We start from the raw sequence: 14,203 nt of genomic DNA on the forward strand, positions 1-14,203 counted from the left end.
TGGGTTCCACCCCAGTCCAATGGTCAATCCGAGCGGGCAAACCAGGAGCTGGAGAAGGCTGCGGTGCATGGTTTCTCGCAAACCCCAGGCTTGGGCACAACAACTGGCGTGGATAGAGTATGCTCACAACTCCCTCACCTGCTCTGCCACTGGTATGTCACCTTTCCAGTGTGTGTATGGCTACCAGCCCCCCTGTTCCCCAGCCAGGAGGGAGATGTGTCCTGCCCTGCGCCTATGCCCGCCCGTTGCCCGTTGCGTGCCTGGTCACAAGCTGGTGCCCACGCTACTCAAGTCAGCTGTCAGCTATGCCACTGGGGCTAACCGCCCGAAGATCACCGCACCCGCCTACGTGTTGGCCAGAAGGTGTGGCTGTCTGCCAAGGATCTCCCACTGCGGGTGGAATCGCGTAAACTGGCACCTCGATTCCTCGCCCGTTCCCTATCCAGAGGGTCATCAGCCCAACCGCCAGTCCGGCTCCAGTTGACAACCTCCATGAGGGTGCACCCTACTTTCCATGTTTAGAAAGTCAAGCCGGGCGATGAAAGCCCGCTGGTCCCCGTGCGCTTCCTCCTCCTCCTCCTCGCCTGGTTGGCGGTGGGCTGGTGTACACCGTTCGACGCCTGCCGGTCCAGACGGCGAGGTAGGGGCCTCCAGTATCTCGCCGACTGGGAGGGCTATGGGCCTGAGGAGAGAACCTGGGTGCCAGCCAGTCGGATTGTGGACCCGGACACTCATCGCCGACTTCCACCGCCTGCATCCTGATCAACCTGCAATCCGTGAGGGGCCGCCCAGAGGGGTCCCTAACCGTCTGTGCCTGACCCTGTCTCCATTACCTGTCCCGTCTTCTGTCCACGACCCTCCAGCTCCCTCCGAGGATGAGGGATTTTCACTCGGTCCGCCGGAGGAATTCTAGCCCTCCACCGGCCCCTCCGCCCTCCCGGACGGGTGTCACTCTTGGGGACTTCTGGGGCCGTCCCTTAGGGGGTTCTGTCATGAGCTCTCTCTGCCTGGTAACACGCTGATGATTAAAGTCTGATGACCTCCACCTGTTCCTGCTCTGCTCTGCCTCACCCTCGTTTACCTACCAGCTGCACTGCATTCACCACTCATCATGCCCGGTATATAAAGCCTTGCTTTTCAGTCCACACTTGTCAGATCGCCTGCAAACCCGCACCAGTTACCTGCCTGTCTTGGAAAACGACTCTGACTCTTGCCTGTGAACCCAGACCCGCTCGACTACTTCTTTGATCTCCAGCCCTGGTAATCTTGACCTGCCTTCCGTCTCTCTTCTCTGAGATACAGCCTAGCCCTTGACTGTACTGCTGCTTCGTTTCAATTGCTGTTGTGTGTGTGTTTCCCCAGGACTTCCCGGATCATCCAGCTCCTGCCATTGCTGCTTTCGGCTATTGGGGAACACACACACGCAGACTCTTGGAACTCCTGAAACCCCTGTAACCCCAACCCTTAAATAAACTTTTTTTTTTTTTTTTTTTTTTTTTTTTTTTGCAAACATCATTGACATTACAGAAAATGCAACACTCGACATGCACATGAATACTACATACGACAAACAGGCGTACATTACATAAACACATACTGTAACTTAACAAGACATCACATTGACTTGGCTTCCCACAAACATAACACAACATAACATTAATAACAGAAAGGCTAAGGATGATTTTATGTCCAGGATGATTACAGATATGATTATCAGGGATGAAATTGATGACCGGAATGAAAAGAAGGGGGATGGGGGTGCGGATGGTAGCTCTAAGAGTGTGAATGAGGTGGTGTTGGGATGGGGGTGGGGATGGGGGTGAGGGGTAGTGAGTATGTGAGGATGTATGTGTGTGTGTGTGTGTCTCTTATATGTATAAGGCTGGTTTGCTGTTGGGCCAGGAGGAGAGAAGCTGGAACATAGAGAGGAGAGGGGAGGGTTTCAGAGGAGAGGAGTTGTAATTATTCTATTAATGATAAGTATAATAATAGGAATAACTGATTGCCTGGTTGATTGCCTGACTGATTGCCAACCTGGGCACCCATTAATGGCCACAGTTCCACCCAGCCCCTGCAGTTATACTGCGACGAGCTGACAGAGGGGAGGACCTGCGTGCCACCCATCCTTCCTCAGGCCCCAGCATATGCACACATCCCCCACTACCACGACCAACCACACCTCGCCCCCAGACCTTCACCCAACACATGCCACTCTTGACCTAAATATGTACAGTATGTGAATGGCCAGGTTGAGGGGTCTATCTAGAATGTAGCATTAAAAGAAGTGGGCATGCATGGTGAATATCTGTCAGGATTTCCCCATGCACACCACACACTTACCCTGTGTAAGATGTATGCCTCAACAATGTGTGCATTAAAATAAGTGAGGCATGCAGATAGACACCTGATGAGGCATCTACCTGCACTCCACTCTTACCCCTAGCCTGTTTTGTAGTTTTTGTTTATGTATGTCACCTAACATGTAGTGCGATTAAAGAGAGTAAAAGCGTGCTGTGTGCTTCCAGGACAAGGCGTGTGCATGGCCGTATGAGGAGGGTGCACACCGGGGCCCAGGGCCAATAGATAACCCACAGGACCCAACCAATGCCAAAACCACACAGCGACCAGGACCGAAGTCTCCCAAGCCATCCAATGGGGCCCCGGCAGAATAACGATGGGAGAGGCAGAGAGAAAAAGTGAAATTAGTAAAGTTATCAGAGAATGTAAATAAAAGGGGAGGGAAAGAAGGGGATGCTATCTATATTACTACTACTACTACTACTACTAATAATAATAATAATAATAATAATAATAATAACAATAATAGTTCCAGCTACCCTCCTGCCTAGTGTTCGATGATATGTGTATCTGTTGATGAAGTGTGTTATGATCGTGTGGAGATGGAACTCAGGCAAAGAGGGTCAGGACTGTAAGTAGGTGATAAAGGGGTACCAAGGAGAGGTTGTATCCTGAGTATTGATTAAGTTTGTAGTTGATAGGTTTTCTAATGATATATAGTCTGTTAACAAGTTTTTCCAATGAGTGATGTGAGCTTTTTTTTTAGATTTCCAGTTCATGAGGATTGTTTTCTTGGCGATAGTCAGCGCTACCAGCAGTGTTTTATTGCGGAGTTGCTTAAATTGACTGTGGATGTATCACCAAGTATGCATAAGGAAGGGATGCTGGGATGTGACAGCCAAAGATGGAAGAGAGAGATTTTGTGACACTCACCCAGAAGTGGTTGATTGGAGTGCAATGCCAAACCGCATGAATGTATGTATCTGGGTTATTTTGTGTGCAGTAAGTGCAAAGATCCAGGCCAAACCCCATTTTGCCAATTTATGTGCAGTGAAGTGGAATCTGTGAAGAACCTTGTATTGTATTAGTTGTAGATTACTATTCTTTGTCATGAGGTAGATGTTTTTGCACATTTTGGTCCAGAAGTCGGCACGGGGAGTAATTGATAAGTCTGATTCCCATTTGTGATATGGCAGGCCAATTGTTTTTTTGAACAAGATATCATTTTGTAAATTTGGGAGAGTATTTTTTTTGGGAGAGGGAATATTAAGCAGCTCTGAGATTGGTGGGGAATGTCAAGGTAAGCTGTCTGGATGTTAATTTTTTCCTAGGATAGATGATTTAATTTGCAGGTATTGTAAGAAGTGTTTACTCTGATGCCGTGCTTCTGGACCAAACAGGAAAATGAGGCCAGATTATTGTCTTGAAGAATGTGTTGAAGGTGAGTGATGCCCTTTCCCATCCATGTGTGAAAGTTAAGTGTTTTTTATTGACGGTGAAATCTGGGTTATTCCAAATCGAGTGCTTGAATTGATGGTGCTATAGGTGAATCAGTGATGTGGTAGAATCTCCACCAGGCTGTCAAAGTAGCTGAAATTGTTGGGGCTTTGAAGGATGGATGTTTTTTGACCGACTGACTGCAGAAAGGGAGATCTGAGATTTTAATTTCTTTACAGATTGTTTGTTCTAGGTCTAACCAGGTGTTGTCTGAGGGGTGGGGTGTAGCCATTTGTGGATGAAGTGGAGCTGGTTGGCCAGGGCATAGTGCTGGAAGTGTGGGGCCTCTAGTCCTCCCATTGCTTTTGGTTTTGGAGAGTGGCGAGTTTGATCCTTGGGGTCTTATCTTTCCAGTAGAATTTAGTGATTAATGAATTGAGAGACTTAAACCAGAGGGTGGTGGGCTGGGTTGGAATCATAGAGAATAGATAGTTTATTTTGGGCAGTATTGTCATTTTGATTACTGAGATTCTGCCCATGATGGATAATGGGAGGTTCTTCCAGCGTTGAAGGTCATCATCTATTGAAGTGAGTAGAGGGAATAATTTAGGCTAAATAAGTCTGACAGCCTGGGGAGACTTTTATCCCTAAGTAAGTGATATAGTTAGTGCAGAGTGGGATAGGTGAAGAGTTGGCTGTCACATCCCAGCTGTTGGGATGTAATGGGAGAACTGCAGATTTATTCCAATTGATTGAGTATTCAGAAATTTTAGAGAATGTGTCAATGAGTTTGATGGTTTCTTCTACTGATGTTGTGGGGTCTTGAAGAAAGAGAAGAATGTCGTCAGCATAAAGGCTGATTTTGTGATGCATATATGGAGTCTGGACACCTTTGATGAGGGGTTCTGACGGATGGCAGCTGCTAGGGGTTCAATGAAGATTGTAAATAGTGAGGGGGAGAGTGGGCACCCCTGTCTAGTTCCCCGGTGAAGAGTGAAACTTTGTGATGTTAGTCCATTGGTGATTACTGTGGCTGAAGGAGAGGTATATAGAAGTTTAATCCAGTTAATGAACGACTCCCGAAGCCAAACCTCCCTAATGTGGAAAACAGGAAATTCCAGTTCACCCTATCAAAAGCTTTTTTCTGCGTCCCAGAGTTGCTATGATGGTATTATCTTGAAAATTTGTAGAGTGATACATTATAATTAACAGTCTGCGGGTGTTGGTGGATGAAATTCTACCTTTAATGAAGCCTGTTTGGTCTGGGTGGATAATGGATGGGGTGACCTCTGCTAATCTGTGTGCTAGCATTTTTGCGATTATCTTATTGTCCACATTGAGGAGAGAAATTGGTGTGTAGCTGGATGGCAATGTTGGGTCCTTATTGGGCTTGAGGAGCAGTGAAATTGAGGCTGTGGTGGAACTAGTTGGAAGACGTCCTTTCTGTTTTGATTCATTAATCATTCTGATGAAAAGTGGAGCTAAGATGGTCCAAAATTGTTTGTAGAACTCAGCAGGAAAGCCATCTGGACCTGGTGCTTTATTATCGGGCATCTGTTTCAGAGCATCAAACAGTTCTTGTTGAGTTATAGGTGATTCTAGGTTTTTTATTTCGGTCTCATTGAGTTGTGGTAATTCGATGCTGTTTAGGAAAGAGTCTATGAATTCCTGGTTGGGGTTTATTTCTGAAGAATATAGTTTATTGTAAAACTGGTAAAAAACATGATTTATTTCTTCAGGTGAGCTGGTTAGCTTCCCTGCTGAGTTCTTTATGACCGGGATTGTTGATTTTTCTTTGTTACGTTGGATTTGATTTGCTAAGTATTTACCTGATTTATTGCTATGGTGGAAGTTTTCCTGCCTTAGACGGTGAATCATAAATTGAGTGTGTTTATTGAGTATTTCATTGAGTTTGAATTTATGTTTCCTAAGTTTTGCCTGTGTTTCTTCAGTTGGGTTGCTTGCATTGGTTTCTTCTAACTGTTTAATTTTATTGTTGAGTTCTACTTCCTGTTCTTTTTTCCTTCTTTTTTTTGTATACTGAATATGAGATGATTCTTCCTCTGAGTACTGCTTTTCCTGTTTCCCACAGAAGGAAGGAGATGATTCAGGGAGCCGTTCATTTCTAGAAAGAATGCCCACTCTCTCCCAACAAAACTGATGAAATTTGGGTCTTGTAAGAGGGATGTATTAAAACGCCATTTGCTAATTGGTCGCTGTTGGTTCGTTATGTTCCATTTAATTGTAACTGGGGCATGATCGCTAATGACTATGGGATGAATAGTTGAATCAGAGATATTTTTCATTATAGAGTTGCTGGTTAGAAAATAATCAATACGGGAATAGGAGTGGTGGACCGGAGAGAAAAAAGAGTAGCATTTGGAGTCTGGGTGCTGAAGCCGCCAACAATCGCCAAGGCCAGAATCGCTCATGAACTGTTTTTAACTGAACTTAAATAAACTTTCTAACGTGACGCTTTTGTGGTCCTCGTCCTGTTTGGTGTCTGACAATGTCACTTATTCATTTCTATACAAACCAAGACTGTGGATTCCTAAAAAAACGCAAGCGCCCACACCATAAGTGTATCTAAATAAGCTATGTAGCCTACCAAAAATTTAATTTTACTGTGACTCGAAGAGCTAAACCAAATCCTTGATTACTAGCTACTAGGCTACTACTGTGTAAGGCCCAGCACTAACTCCGAGCGTAGTAAACAAAATTGGATATTTCAGGCAGTAAAAGCCCCGGTAAGAAACAAACTAGATTTTGTTCAAATCTAGACACCTATGGCTACTGAAAATGTGGTTCATTTATCAAATGTTATTTTGAAGTATTAAAAAACATTGTTGTTTTAGAATTTTCAAACGAAATGGTTGGTAATTAGCACGTTTGCAATACATCTTTGCCTTGTGACATGGGCGGGCGCTAGCTCGGTAAAATGTCGGTTCGGCAAACACAAAATTCATCACGTCATTGTAGGCCTATTGTAAGTCTTGGACATGACCATTTAGGAGATAGTTATATGCATTCAATGATTTATACACCCTCAGCTTCTCCTTACTGTAGACACTCGGTTTTTCAATAATGTCCGGCCATTCAACTGATGGCAAACCTGTCTTTCCAATCACTGACAGTATTGGGTCTGTCAGGATGGTCCCATCTGATAATGTAGCCTAAGTTTTTTCAAATAATCCTCCCGATCACGTACACTGAGTGTATGTACGTATTGTGTTATATCGTTACACATTTTAGCAAAGATTTTAGATTACTGTCTGATTTTAGCCGCCTCGCTAGTACTATTCAAATAGCCGCCTCACTATCCAAACGATTGTTTCTGCCTCCAGTGACGTCACGCCCACCCGAATGTTTGTTTTCACCACCGTTGCGAAGGGGTCTATAGTGATGAGCCTCTCTGTGCTATTTTGCAGACCTACCTATCAGTTCCTTGTTGGGGCATGGCTTTAGTCTCTCTCTCTTTCACTATGCAAAATAGGCCCTACTCATACACTGTGAAATCTAACAGCTATCCTTACTTAAAATGTTTATGTTTTCACCACCGTTGCGAAGGGGTCTATAAAGACGTAGCGATTATGATTGGCTAAGGCAGAGTCATGTTTCATGATAGCCAATCAAAGCCAGTGTTTTTACACACTTGCCAGCACACGCGCCACACACACACGCAGCAGCTTAAGTAGAGATTCGACGAAACAGCAGGTCAGGAGCAATCCGATAAAAAGTTGACATTTTCAAGGTGGAGATATAAGCACTACTTCAAATTCATTGTGGTCAAAGGCAAGAAGAACGTGCATGTAAAGTGTAGGCTACATTATGTCCAGGAGCGAAGACTTTGTCGACATCCGTTGTAAGCAACTCTAATTTAATGAGGCATCTCACACACGTATCTAAAGCTAGTGGCCAAAAACACTGATAGCCTACCTCCACCACAGATGATAGCTCGCCATCCACTAGCAAAGAAGGACTCGGAGCAAAGTCCTCCAAGCAACAAAAGCTAGATCTTTCTGCCTCACAACAAAAACCTATGACACAGGCTGAAGTCAACCGTAGGTCTGTCGATGTGCAATATCTTGAATTTCCCCTTGGGGATCAATAAAGTATCTATCTAACTATCTATCTATCTAATAAATATTGAAAGTTATGTAGCCTACAAACACCTGTCTGTTCTACTAATTTCAACTGGCTTTTCAAAACTGCTCAAAAAAATCTAAATTCTTTGACATATAGCAACTTTTTTTTAACAGTAACGCAAATAGTTACTTTCCCTGGTAACGAGTTACTCTTATCATAGAGTAGTCCTAATTCAGTTACTAACTCAGTTACTTTTTGGAACAAGTAATGAGTAACTATAACTAATTACCTTTTTAAAGTAACGTTCCCAACACTGGTTATTGCAAATGGGGCTATGGTTAGATAACCCCTTGAATCCAAAAGTAAGTCTAAATTGAGACCAGATCCTTAGGGTAGTTATAACAATGGGATTACCTGTGTATTGAGTGGACTGAATGGGTAGTTTAGATGTGGGCAGAGCCAAAAATGAAGTGGAGGTAAATGAACTAGCCTCGATCTCACAATTTAGCGTCTGCTCCTGAACCCAGAGAAGCATTTTCTGTACTGTATGTTGGCTGCCCAATAATAATTTCTCAAGTTTGGGAGCGCTAGTCCACCGTCTGATCTGTCTCTTTGTAAAAACCCACGTTTGATCCTGGAGACCCCATTGTTCCATATAAAGGAGGAGATCAATTTGTCAACTGTACTAAAGTATGATTTTGGTAGAAAGACTGGCAGACACTGAAAAAATATAAAAAGCGTGGAAGTACATTCATTTTTATGCAATTTGTCCTACCTGCAATTGTTAAATGCAAACCCTTACATCTTTCCAAATCTAGTTTAATCTGTTCCATTAAAGGTAGAAAATTGTTTTTGTAAATGGTTGATAAATGTCAACAGATATTCACCCCTAAGTATCTAAAGCTGCTTCCAGACATCTTAAAGGGAATGTCTCCATCAGTAATTTGTGGGTCTGGGTACTAAGGAGCATTCACTTTTTGAGTAGTTCAGTTTATAACCTGAAAAAGTTCCAAATCTATCTAGCAGTTAAATTATGTGAGGGATAGTGGTTAATGGATCAGAATTAAACAGTAATAAGTCGTCTGCATAAAGTGAAAGTATATGTTTGGAGCCACCTCTAGTAATCCCCTGATTATAGCTGGTTGATTGAAGTGCTATATAGATAATGGTTCGATCGCCACAGCAAATAATAGGGGACTCAGAGGACACCCCTGACGCGTAGACCTGGAGAGTGTGAAGTTTTGAGACCTCATTCCATTTGTATTTACTGAAGCTTTGTGTGAGGTATATAATAACTTTATCCAGGAGATGTATTTAGAGCCCATATGGAATCTGTTAAGGACATCAAACAGGTACCCCCACTCCACCCTGTCAAAAGCCTTCTCAGCGTCTAGTGAGACCACCACTTCTGATGTCTCAACAGGAGCTGGGGATAAAAGGATATATTAAGAAGTCTGCGAATATTTGAGAAGGAATGGCGATTTTTCATAAATCCCGTCTGGTCCGACGATATAATATCCAGTAAAACAGGTTCCAATCTCATAGCAAGTATTTTAGCTAGAATTTTATAGACATTATTCAAGAGTGATATCGGTCTGTAGGAACCGCACTCGGTACTATCCTTGTTTGGTTTCAACAACAAGGTTATGGAGGCAGGAGGTTATGGAGGCCTCTGTGAGGGTTTGGGGTAGGGTTCCCTGATCCAAAGAGTCATTAAACATTTTAAGAAGAAGAGGGCTTAGCTCAGGGGCGGGCAAACTTTTTGGACGAGTTATGACTCACGGTTGCTGAAAAGTTTTGAAATTTACTTTGATGATTTACTAGGTGTAAAATATTGAATAAAATGTTCTGCTGTATGACTGGCTTTATTTTAACTCTCATATTGAACTTTACGACGTGCAAATTTACAAAATTGGATCAACGATATTGTCTCCTACAGACGTCAATGAGAGAACACTTAGCCTGCATGATTTTGGTTTCGATTTTCTAATTGGATGGAGTAAGTCTTTGTGACAACACGTCATGATACATTTGATAATGTTTGATCGTTGTTTTGGTATGAAGCATCTTTTACGTAGCCTAATGAATGCGCTCTAGAAAGTGAAAGTAGCCTAGCCTAGGCCTATATGCGCTCTGTGTCTGAGCTGTCTGTGCACGTCCGCAATTGATTACGTTCCTCAAATGGAGAACACATCAATCTCATGGTATTTTTGCCCTAAAATGCATGAAACATGCAAGTTCAAAATCCCGCCGGTAGCCACGTTACATCTCCGTTTCATATTTGCCTAGGCTACTAGCCTACAATAAATTGAACGAACTCAACTGACAACAGGTATCTACTGATTCGGTCATTGAGACTATGAATACAGTAGCCTACAACAAACTTTCTGTCACCGTTGCAACCTCTGAGCGCTCATTTTCCCCCGGCCCGGCTCTGACTTGTTCCGCCACTGGCCAGGGGCTTTGCCTCTTTGCATTAATTTAATTGCATCAGTAATTTCATTAATTTTTAGAGATTGATCCATATCATTTGCTTTGTCAGGAGCAATGGATGGAAATTCCAAATTATCGAGAAATGTTGTTCTATATGTGTCAGTGTTAGAGGCTTCAGAAGTGTATAGTTTAGAGTAATACTTTTTAAAGGTGTCATTAATGACAGATGGGAGTATTGTAAGTTCTCCTGAAGAAGTTCTTATTTGTCTAATTTGTTGGTGGTTAGCTGGTGAGCCAACAGTCGTCCTGCCTTCTCACCATGTTCATACAAAAAACCTTGTGAGTGCAATAGCAGCTTTTCTGTTTCATGTGTTGTAAATAGATTATAATCCATTTGCAGATTTTGACTCTCTTTTACAAGCTCTGGGGATGGTGATATTGATTGTTTGTTATCCAATTTTTTTTATATTTTTTCAGTAGCTGCTCTTGTTTTTGTTTTTTACATTTGTTTAAACTTGCAGAGTATGATATACTCTCCCCGAATAACCACTTTTAATGTTTCCCAAAGCAAAGAGGGCAATATGAAATCTGAGTTGTTGTTTATAAGGAAATTATCAATTGCTGCAGAAATTATGCAATTAAAGGCATTATCATTGAGCAGTGTACAGTTCAACCTCCAGGGGGGGCTTGTTTTTTGTAAGAGTGTGAAGGAAAGGTCAAGAAGCAGTGGAGCATGATCCGATATGACTATGGCGGAGTATTCCGTGTGAATTCCGGAGTATTCCGACAGCTGGAAGGAGATCATTGCCAATGAAAAAGTAATCTATACTTGAGAAAGTTTTATGAACCTGGGAGTAAAATGAAAATTGTTTTTTATCAGGGTAGAGGAAACGCCATGGGTCCACACTTCCTAATTGGTTCATGAACAAAGAGAAGGCTTTGGCCATTTTAGATGGTGGGTGTTGTCTGGAGGAGGATCTGTCCAGTAGCGGGTCAATTGCACAGTTAAGGTCACCCCCAAAATGAATTGATGACCGCTTAAATTTGGGAGAGATGACACCACTTTTGTAACAAATGCTTCATCATCCCAGTTGGGTGCATACAAGTTTACAAGAGTAACTGCTACATGGTTAAGAGAACCTGTAACTATAATGAATCGGCCTTGATTGTCAGCTATTATGTTAGATGGGCTAAACTGAACTTTTTTATGAAATAAAATAGCTGCACCTCGTGCTTTGCTACTAAAATTGGATTGGAAACAATGGCCAATCCACGACGCCCACAGTCATTATGTTATTATGTTATTATTGTTATTATGTATTTTTTATGTATATGTATTTATACAGAATAAGGAAACAGAACGATAGGCCTATCATAAAAATAGAATTCAGGTAATCACAAATCTCCAAAAAAGTACTCACAACAGGTTTTTTATCAATCCAAATTAACAGAAAATTCTAACTTGCTGGCTGTAACAAACATCTCGGGATGAGGCCGATTTCTAGGCCTACTGGTCAGAGACGTTGATGTGCTGGTCATGAAAGTCCTGGGCTTTTTGTGGCGAATCAAAATAATAGTCCTGATCTTGGAATGAGACGTGAAGATGGCCTGGGTGCAGCAGGCGAAACTTTATTCCCTTCAGATACAAGGAATTTTTAATCCCGTTAAATGACGCTCGCTGTTTGGTCAGTTCAAAACTGATATCTGGGTAGACTTTCAGTTCGGAATCATGGTAGGTCATCTGATGTCTCCTGGCCTATCTCAGGACTTTCTCTTTCTCTTGAAAAAGGAGGAATTTGACGATAAATGCTCTTGGCTTCTCTGTATTACTGTCCCCCGATCTGTGGAGGGAACGATGCGCTCTCTCGATCTCTGGGGGCCTACTGAAGACCTCGGAGCCGGTCACCGTCATCAGCAAGTCTGACACAAACTTAGTTGGGTCCTGGCCACTTTCACTCCCCTCAGGCACGTTGATTATTCTCAAATTCGAACGTCTGGAGCTATTTTCGAGATCGTCGATTTTATCCAGAAGTTTTCTACACTGGGATTGAAGCGTTTTAACAGTAGTCTCCATCTCGGTGAGTTTTCCAAAGTTTTCCCCAGCCAAAACTTCTGTTTGAGTGAGACGGTTATTAAACGATGATACCTGTTGTCCCAGTGAATCCACTGATGATTTGAGGGATTGTGTCGACTCGTGGATCAGAGCCGCCACATCGGTCTTGAAGCTTTCACGCTGATCATTAAGTAGGGATTCGAGGTCGTTTTTGGTAATCGGGCTGTCTTTTTTAGTTAGTCCAGTCAGCTTCTCTAGCCATGTTAGCTAACTTAGCCGAAACGTTAGCTTGAGTTCCTTGCTGTTTCTGTTTAGTGCTCATTAGGCCTATTTCTTGACACTCTCGTATAAAGTGTGTATGAACGTCCAGTTTCAAGTCAACCAAAATATAAGAAAAAAGGTACTAAGGTTGTTCAGCTCAAAAATATGAAAAGGTTAGTCGGAGCCCCCTTTTGCGCGTCTGGTCACTAACTCGTCATGCCGGAAGTCCATGAAGGTTTACCTTTAACGAAAGTTTATTCTAGAACCAAGCATGAAATATTTTCAAGAAACATCTTTTGTTGTTTCTGCATAGCTTACGACTGAAGCTATTCAGGAAATTACTGATGACACAATTTGCATTGTCTTGAAATATAATAATGTCCATAGGATTGCCTGTACAAGGCTTAGAACATCTCAAGTCAGACAACCAATATCCTCCATTGCAGTAATCCTACCTGTAATTGGGTTGATGAGGGCATGGCAGAGATCTGTCCCATACTGATTGAAGATTTCACAGGAGTACCTTCCAGCCGTCTCCTTCTTGCATTCATGTAGGCATTCCATGATGCAAGAGTTATCAGAGAGCTTTGTGTTGTATCTGTTGGAGGCATTGAGCACTTCACCATCTTTGTACCAAGTGGTAGAAATCTTGGGAGCGCCAGAGAATGCACACTCCAGTTTGAGTTTCTGGCTCATTGGGATTAGGAGGTTCTGAAGCTTCTTCACAAAGCGAGCCGACTCTGAGAGAAAGAAGATTAAAATGGATATAATCTCACTGTTACAGATCAGGAATGGAAATATACATGATTTGTTCATAGATTAACTCTATAAACTATTAAACTTCATAAACCTGAACAGCTGAACAAACCTGGGTCTGCAACGATCTGGGCATGACAGATTGCTGTTCCATAAGAGTTGCTAATTTCACAGGAGTATTTTCCAGTAGTTTCTTTGTTTGGTTTATGCAGGCCTTCCAATATGCAGGAATTGTTGGAGACTTTGGTGTTGTATCCATCAGAGCCACAGAGCTGTTTGCCATCTTTATACCAACTCACAGATACTTTCTGGGCTCCCGTAAAGGTGCATTCTAGCTTCAACATTTTGTTCAGTGGAAGGGTCATGTCCACCAGTTTCTTCATAAAGTGTGGGGTATCTGAGAGGAAAAATACAATGTTCTTTATTCACTGATATTGGATCCTATTTTTCAGTTATTTCTAAATATGACAATCTGTAAGTTTATGATCTGTGAATATACAACAAACTACTCCAGTACAGTACAATTACTTTATAAAAGATTAATCGTAAAGTACTGTACAAACCTGTTCCTACTGTGATATCAGCATGGCAGATAGATGATCCACGAGAATTGCTTATTTCACATGAGTATCTTCCTGCAGTGTCTCTTGTGCTGCCATGAAGGCACTCCACAATGCATTTATTGCCCATGAGTTTTGTGTTGTGTCGGTAAGAAGCATACAGTTGCTTGCCATCCTTATACCAAGTGACAAATATTTTTGGGGCCCCAGTAAATGTGCATTCCAGGGTCATTTTGTCTCCAATATAGACCTGCATGCTGGACAGCTTCTTCACAAAGCGAGGAGAATCTGGACAGATTTTGAACTGTTTAAGTCAATG

General features: G+C 42.5%; 1 protein-coding gene across 3 annotated transcripts in view; it reads right to left on the reverse strand.

Moving 5' to 3' along the window:
• The window catches only part of LOC125291691 (titin-like), a 55,769-nt gene that overhangs the window by 16,852 nt on the left and 24,714 nt on the right, over positions 1-14,203 (reverse strand). For all 3 annotated transcript variants that reach the window (XM_048238524.1, XM_048238525.1, XM_048238526.1), the window contains 3 exons: positions 13,888-14,172; positions 13,437-13,721; positions 13,024-13,308 (listed from right to left, as the gene is read on the reverse strand). In XM_048238524.1, the coding sequence (XP_048094481.1) occupies positions 13,024-13,308; positions 13,437-13,721; positions 13,888-14,172 (855 nt within the window). The remainder of the gene's footprint in view (positions 1-13,023; positions 13,309-13,436; positions 13,722-13,887; positions 14,173-14,203) is intronic.

The sequence above is a fragment of the Alosa alosa genome, chromosome 3 (assembly GCF_017589495.1).
Source record: "Alosa alosa isolate M-15738 ecotype Scorff River chromosome 3, AALO_Geno_1.1, whole genome shotgun sequence".
NCBI classification, from domain to species: Eukaryota; Metazoa; Chordata; class Actinopteri; order Clupeiformes; family Clupeidae; genus Alosa; species Alosa alosa.